Source organism: Lupinus angustifolius, chromosome LG02 (assembly GCF_001865875.1).
Source record: "Lupinus angustifolius cultivar Tanjil chromosome LG02, LupAngTanjil_v1.0, whole genome shotgun sequence".
Classification (NCBI taxonomy): domain Eukaryota; kingdom Viridiplantae; phylum Streptophyta; class Magnoliopsida; order Fabales; family Fabaceae; genus Lupinus; species Lupinus angustifolius.
This window is the reverse complement of record NC_032010.1, coordinates 19,052,471-19,060,962: the sequence shown is the minus strand read 5'-3', so window position 1 is coordinate 19,060,962 and position 8,492 is coordinate 19,052,471. Positions and strand designations below refer to the sequence as shown.

The 8,492-nt window shown below is 29.8% G+C and overlaps 1 protein-coding gene across 1 annotated transcript; it reads left to right on the top strand.

Annotated features, from left to right (window-relative positions):
• Window positions 1,541-8,242, top strand: LOC109337703 (pectinesterase-like). The gene is made up of 3 exons (XM_019574731.1): window positions 1,541-2,471; window positions 2,962-3,226; window positions 7,304-8,242. Exons 1-3 carry the CDS (start codon window positions 1,614-1,616, stop codon window positions 7,993-7,995), a joined length of 1,815 nt encoding a protein of 604 aa, XP_019430276.1. The 5' UTR covers window positions 1,541-1,613; the 3' UTR covers window positions 7,996-8,242.

Below are 8,492 nucleotides of genomic sequence, written 5' to 3'. Positions count from 1 at the left end.
TCTCACCAAAAATGAAATACTTAATATGGAGTTGTTCTTGGTTGAAGTTTCAACAAAGTCGTGTCTAGCTCGAAGGGGAGTCTTACGTGCTCATGTCTCATCGTGTTGTATTCTTTGTGGGGAGGAGGATGAAACATTAAATTACTTATTTTTCACTTCTTCGAAGTCTTATCATATTTGGCAAAGCCTCTACCCTCAGTTTGGTCTTACCTCAATTTTGTATAACGATGCTAAGGTAACTTTCTTACTTCATATGAATATAATTGGGATGGAGAAAAAAGTATAAAAATGTGGTTTCCTATATGGTTCATCACTATATAAACTATTTGACAAATGATGAATAAGATTATCTTTGAGAATTCAGGTTCAATTTTGATGAGGTGATTGAACTTATCTTTGTACATTCTTAAAATATCCTCAGTATTTATTTTAATAATTTCAACTACTCTTGTATGAAATGAGTGATGCACACATCTAATTGCTTGTTTATTTGTTAACTATAGAGGTCCTCATACGAATACCACTTAATTTTTTTCTCTTATAAATAAATTCCATTGCCATCAAAAAACATATCCCAACAAATGATCACGTGATAAATGACTAAAGCAAGTGTGTCAGAGAGAGAGAGAAAAATAGTGGGAAGTGGGAACCATGTATAGTTAGGCCCAGAGAGAAAAATTTATATATAGACATAACCAATACGTCATATTTCGAGATACATATATTTATATTTGTAAGTACTATTATTTAATAATAAATTTTAATTAGAATTAAATTTTAATGTATTATCAATCATCTATTGGATGTCTCTATATAAATATATCTTCACATAAATCTCTCTCACCTTCAAGATTGAATAATAATCTTTAAAATGTAGGACATTAGGCAATTTGTTTTTATTTTATTAGGCCAACCCCTTCAAATGTGTGTTCCTTCACAATCTCTGTATTAAAAAAATGATATTATGTTTTTTTAAAAGATATTATTTTTTTATAATTAATAACTAACAGAATAAGATTTAAAAGTTACCTACTAAAAAATCTTAGTTTAATAATATAAGGTTTTACTAAATCCTAAAATATTGAAGTAGGTTAAATAATGTTTAATTTTTAAGTGATAATTATTGAAAAATACAACTAAATGCCAAAAAATTAGTTTCTAATTTTTAGGTAAAATGATACCTTTGTTTATACACAAGAATTAAAAGGTATATATTTTATTAAAATCAATGTGAGCTTAATAAAACCAAGAAATCATAACCCAACAATGCCTTTACGTTGTTGAAATTTTAAAACGTCCAAAAGCTGAGCTTCTTCCCTTGTGGTTAGGGTCAAATGTTCTTCACGCGACATTTCTCTTTCCTATATTTTATTATTTCAAAAAATTAATGTTAAAATAACACAAAAGAAATAATAATATACAAATATATCATCTATCAATTGATTCTTATCAATAATTAATATTTAATTATTACATTTACTAGCTTCACATACATTTCACTCTATTCTTTGTCACTATATAGCTCTCCCTATCCTTATCCCATTTTCTTGCACCTCTTCCCTGCTAACCATACTCTTCTCACATTTCCGTTCTTCAACTTCTTCACTTGCTCAATGAGCAAGATGAAACAATTCTATGTCAGAGTCAGAGATTCCGGAAAAATGAAACAAATCTTTGACAGAATCTCTGACTCCTCCGACAAGAATAAGAAGAAACTCTTCTTGTCTCTTTTTGCTACTCTTCTTCTTGTTACCTCAGTTGTAACCATTGGTGTAGAAGTTAACTCTCATAAAAACTCAAACAACAATAATGCTACCTCTTCTTCACTCTCACTCTCCCACCATTCCCACACCATAATCAAAAGCGCATGCAGCTCCACATTCTACCCTGAACTATGCTTCTCAGCTATATCCTCTGAACCAGGCATCACTCACAAAGTTTCTACCCACAAAGATGTCATTGAATTGTCCTTAAATGTCACCACAAGAGCCGTTGAGCACAACTTCTTCATCTTAGAGAAGCTATTGAAAACACAGAAGGGTCTCTCAAATAGAGAAAAAACTGCACTCCATGATTGTTTGGAGATTATAGATGAAACCCTTGATGAACTACAAGAAGCTCGTGATGATATAAGATTGTATCCTAACAAGAAAACATTGTATCAGCATGCTGATGACCTTAAAACCCTTATAAGTTCTGCCATTACTAACCAGTTCACTTGCTTAGATGGTTTCTCACATGAAGATGCTGATAAGAAGGTGAGGGAGGTTCTGGAAAAAGGGCTTGTTCATGTGGAACACTTGTGCAGCAATTCATTGGCCATGACAAAGAACATGACTGATAATGATATAGCCAACTATGAACAGAAGATGATGGTGGTGGGAAAGAAGAACAGAAAGCTCATGGAGGAGGAGGAGACCGGGGTCAAGTGGCCGGAGTGGATTTCAACCGGGGATAGGAGGCTTTTGCAGGTGAGTTCCCCAAAAATACCGATTCATCGGTGTTTTAAATTGTACTCGACACCATACTAAAATATAACAGCTTTTTGAGAATCTCTTTAGTGATATCACAATTGCTCAAAATACCCTCATTTTTACATAGTTTTTCTTGGGATTGTGATAAACTCAACTTAACTCAGGAGAGTGAGATCATCTCTTCTTAATAATATTTCATTTTATATAGTAAGCAAATCAAATTTTAACAATTAATATAAAAATATTATTTTTTATTTTTCTTTAAATTTTCTTTTTATTTATATGAGAATATTTGATTGGTTGTGAACAGAAAATAAGATACTAGGAGGAATAGATGATCTTTGTCCTTAACTCCACCAGTCCACCTTAAAACATAACAATGTTTTGTAGATTTTTATTTTGCACTCACAATTTTAACACATAAAATATTAAAATATATATATCATATGTTGCCTCAGTTGCCTAAGAAACATTATGGTTTTTGCAGGCGACGGCAGTGAAGGCAGACTTAGTGGTGGCAGCGGACGGCAGTGGGAACTTCAAGACGGTGTCGGCTGCGGTGGCTGCTGCTCCTGAGAAGAGTAGCAAGAGGTTTGTTATCAGAATTAAGGCTGGGGTGTATAGAGAGAATGTGGAGGTGCCAAAGAAGAAAACAAATATAATGTTCTTGGGTGATGGAAAAACTAATACTATCATCACCGGTAGCAGAAATGTTAAAGATGGTAGCACAACCTTTCACTCTGCCACTGTCGGTAAGTTCGTTAATTTAGTTTCATTACACTTTCTTCAAACAAATAAAAAATGGGTCTAATAGTTACATACTAAAGATTTATTTGCTAATAATATGATGAATGATTATTTTTGTGAAAATGGTAGGTGAAATATATTTAAGTAGATATCGATTCAAAATTATAGTTTGGTGTTGATTTTACGTATATAGTAAGCACTAGCCACTCTTTTAATTTTTCAAATGAAAAAATAAAATAAAATACACTAACTATGTAAGTTATTTTAGTTAAATAATATTTAACTTTTATATCATTTCTTAATTTCTCAAATTATGTGTATATTCTTAAATATTATGATGTGGTCTCGTTTGACCATCCATAAAACGAACAATAGTTTGGTCTTGGTTGGGAGCCGTCTTTATAAATAAACTCGTTCTTATAATCAAATTCATCAAGAGAGTAAAATAAAATAAAAAACTAAAAAAGGAAGGGTGTATTTTTGGAAAGGTTGTAACTTGTAAATGGAGAGTATTTTTTGAAAGTTTGTTAATTTATAAAAGTATAAACACTTGTAAATGATGCTAAAGATCAAATCTATGTTTCGTAAACGGAATGCTCTGATGGAAAGAAATACAAAAATTCTGGGCCAAATATTATCCAAAATTTCACCATAATTAAAAAATCTATTACGTCAAACAAAGACGAAATACATATCATTGTCAATCAAATGAGTCAGCATGCACATGGTTTCTTCCGACTTTTCAGGGTAAACATCTTTCTGTCAAATGCTTCGTCCTTTTCTACTTCTTTTTTTAATAATTTCACAAGTAATTCAGCCAAAAAGATAAAGTTCATTTGCATGTGCACATGCATTTAATTTACTATAATAAAGAATTCTAGCATTATAACAAGTCATAAAAATATGCTCCAACTTTACAAAAATTATCTTACACTGATGATATAATAAATCATATCTTACACTAATAATAATAAAACAAAAAATAATAAATATATTTTCTTTTAATTAAAATGATATATTTTCATTAACACGAGACAGAATTACATACTAAGAGATCCTTATTCCAGTATAATTTGTCTAACTTTGTGATAAAATGTTTGTATATATAATTATATATCATATTAAATTAGTAAAGCTTATATTATATGTTTATGCATCATTACATTTTATATTTTGATAAATTTATTTCTTATAAAAAAATATTCCTTTTTGAATATACACAAATTTTTTTACTTAATTTTGTTTACTATTTAATATATTATTTAATATTTTTTTAAGTTTATTTAAATTTCATCAAAAAATGGTACACTTAATTTTGATGTTATCTATAACTTGTTTCACAATAAATTAACTTTTTATGCATAAGAGATTACACTTCTTTATAAAAAAAATCTTTTTATGTACTCCACTAGGCAATGAACTTTATTTATACAGAAATATTGCATTTTGGTTGTCTAGTCTTTTTCGCTTTTCAACTCCACCTTAAGGTTTATCTTTCAAGGTGCGAACATTCTGTGATGCTTCCTTCTACCTATTTTGTCCAACATCATGCGCGACAAGGACAATATACATTGCTCTTTTTTTGCAAAAAAAAAAATGTGGCCATTAATTAATTAACTTCTCCCTCGTTTTGACTTCATATCTTCCACTAGAATCCAAATTCTCTCTAATAACCAAATATCTAATATAGGATAGTCCAGTATTTGATGAAGATGATAACACTTAGTACATAAAATATCTAATAATTTGGATTTTATATTATGTTTCAATAAAATAAATTTAAAAAATAATAAAATCATATTTTCTAGTGTATCCTAATACTGCTCTCCGGTCAGGAGAGTATATGTAATCCTGTATTAGCCCACTCTTTCATTATCTTTTGCTCATATAATTCTTAAAATAATATATCTTTCTCTAATTATTATTAATTTATTAAAACTAAAATTCAACTTTTAAAGTTGTGTTGTGCGATATACATGTAAATGAAGATCTCCTGTTTCATTCTGTGTTTCTATATGTGTCTTCATTCAATTAAAAATAAAATTTATAAAAACATAAATTAATATTTTTATATTGTTTGTTGGAATTTGATTTATCAAAGACATGAATACATGATTTTTTTGGGACATTAGATTTTTTATATTTACTTGTAACATATCTGACTTGTCCTCTTGTATGTGAAATCCTTTTATGATTTCAAAATTTAGCCTATTTAATTAATTAACAACAAGAAAAAAAGTATCTTAATTTAAATGACATTTCAGTGCATGATTGTACCTTGTATAGTTGTAGTTGTACTTATCCTCTCAATTTGTCATAAAAAAAGCTATTCGTGGCCAATGTCGTCCGTGCATGCTTGTAATTGTACAAGTTGCCACCAAATTTATCTTCCATTTATTAAAACTTGGAGTCATGCACCACTACCTACTTTAATTTAAAACCATTTAATCAATCTAGGTAGTTGTAGCCATATTCTTCTATTTCTGGTATCTCTAATTGAGATTTATTCAACCACCATGGTTGGTTTAATTATAGATTCATTTTTAAACAACATGTTTCTAGAAAAGAAAATGAACATCTCGATCAAGAGATTTTATACTTAAGATGTACCAATTAAAAGAAAATGAATTTCAATGTATAAGAGGAAAGTATACTTCAATCGAGTTTTACTTTTTCCTTTCTAATAAATCATAAGTATATAAAAATACTAAAAATATATATGTTACTTTATATATTATTTATTACTATTTAGAAACATATTTAATTATTAAATTTTAATTTAAAAACTTACTAATAAGGTATTAGGCTAGTAATATAAGTCTCCGTTAGATTTCTAAGATGATCAAAATATCAATAATTTAATTTCTGAAAATAACAATTTAAAATATAATAATTCTTTATTTAAAATGCGAGGTATACAGAACAAAAAAACTTAAAAACACTTTTCAATTAATCACGCCAAGTGAGAAGTGAATTGTAACACACTTTTCAAGACTTCCATATCATGCCCCAAATCTAAATGGTTTACAGCGAAAGAGTGTGATCCCCTTGATAAGTATATCATAAAGCATGTTTTTTTCTTTCTATATTTTATTTTGTAATAGATCAAAAGCAATCATTTCATAATTGAAAACCAACCGAAGTTGATTCAAGTGGTATATACTTTATTTCTCTTAAGTAAGATTTCGAGTTCGAGTCTTGTGGATGGAAAAAATATCTGTTAGAAGAGTTAGCCACACATACCTATAGATGTTTCTGACTCATACATGATTACCTTTAGTGTAAGGATACATGAGAGAAACCAAAATATCATAATCGAAAGAATTTGGCTTTTTACTGTGATGGGTAACAGCTCATTCAATTTGAAGAGGCGCACAACTGGCAAAGCCACTAACATTTGTGTAGCTATACTTGGTAGTTTTCTACTTTCCAAATGGTGGGATATGGGAATTTGGAGATTTTCATCCTAGGTATGTGAAAGAAGTATTTGAGTTTGATATAAGTTTTTACTCGAAACTTTAAGATTTTAAGTTTCATCCACTTATACTTTTTAACTTTTATATTTTTCATGTGTGACCTCTTTACTACACTAATACACTTAGAAAAAAAAGGTTGTACAACTCCTTTAGTCGTGCCCACAAATCAAAAGCTCGTGTGAACATGTCCCCTTACCATTTTTAAGCAAAATCACATACCTGACCTATTTTAAAAAAGGTTAATAGACTCACTGATAAATAATTAAAAAAATCATAAAACAAAATAAAAAATTAAATAAATAAGTGAAAGATATAAAAAAAAACTGATATATTAAATGATGTTGAACAAACTATATTACATAATAATTTATTTGAACTCTAGTATTTTTTTTAAGCATTATGCCTAGTGAATGCCTACCTTACTTAATGGAAATGCTCCCCGACAAAATGAACAAAATTTGACAAAATGAACAAAATTTGTATGTTTTTTTAATAAAAAATTGCAAACACATTACTCATTTTATCATGTATACTTAGATACCAACACATAAGATATGTGAAAACTAACCTAACTAAAGCATTTTCACTTTCCTATTATGATTGCAGCCATAGTGGGTGGACAATTTTTAGCAAGAGATATAACCTTTGATAACACAGCTGGTCCCTCAAAGCACCAAGCAGTAGCCCTAAGAGTTGGTGCTGACCTCTCAGCCTTCTACAACTGTGACATTCTTGCATACCAAGACACTCTTTATGTCCACAGCAATCGCCAATTCTTCGTTAATTCCCTCATAGCAGGAACAGTAGATTTCATCTTTGGTAACTCAGCAGTAGTATTCCAAAACTGTGACATCCATGCAAGACGTCCAGATTCAGGTCAAAAGAACATGGTCACTGCTCAAGGAAGAGTTGATCCAAACCAAAACACTGGCATTGTTATACAAAAGTGTAGAATTGGTGCAACTTCAGATTTGGAACCTGTGAAGAAAAATTTCCCTACATATCTTGGTAGGCCTTGGAAGGAGTATTCTAGAACAGTGATTATGGAAACAACTATAAGTGATGTTATTGATCCTGCTGGGTGGCATGAATGGAATGGAAACTTTGCTTTGAACACTTTGGTTTATAGGGAATATCAGAATACCGGGCCTGGTGCTGTAACTACAAATAGGGTTGCATGGAAAGGGTTTAAGGTTATTACTAATGCTGCTGAGGCCCAGGCTTTTACTGCTGGGAGCTTTATTGCGGGCTCTAACTGGTTGCCCTCTACTGGTTTTCCTTTCACTCTTGGGCTATAAATTGTGTTGAATTTTAATCAAGTTTTTTCCTATTATATTTTTTATTTTTCGAAATTTTAGTTGTTTAAGAAATAAGTGGTAGATGGGAAAAAGGAAAAAAGAAAAATAAAGTGATAGAGATTGCTTAAGAAGAAGATTTGCATCTTCTTTATTGATTTGTATTAGTTGAATTTTGGAACACCATGTTCTACATACTGTATTTGGATATTGCTATTGCTTGGATAAAAATAAGTTTGGTGTTAATAAATGTTGTGAATATTATTTAATAATTAACAAAAAAAAGTATTGAAAAATAGAATTTTTTTTATTTTTTTAATATAGTGCATACACCACATTTGATCTATATTTTTATGTTTAATTCCTTAAATAATGTTTTTATGGAACTAGATAACTACCTCACTCTAATGTAAGGACATGCCACTCTCCTTACAAGAGAAGTGTGCAATTGTGTACTAATATTTGGGATAGAAGATACTTATTTAATTTATGATATTCTC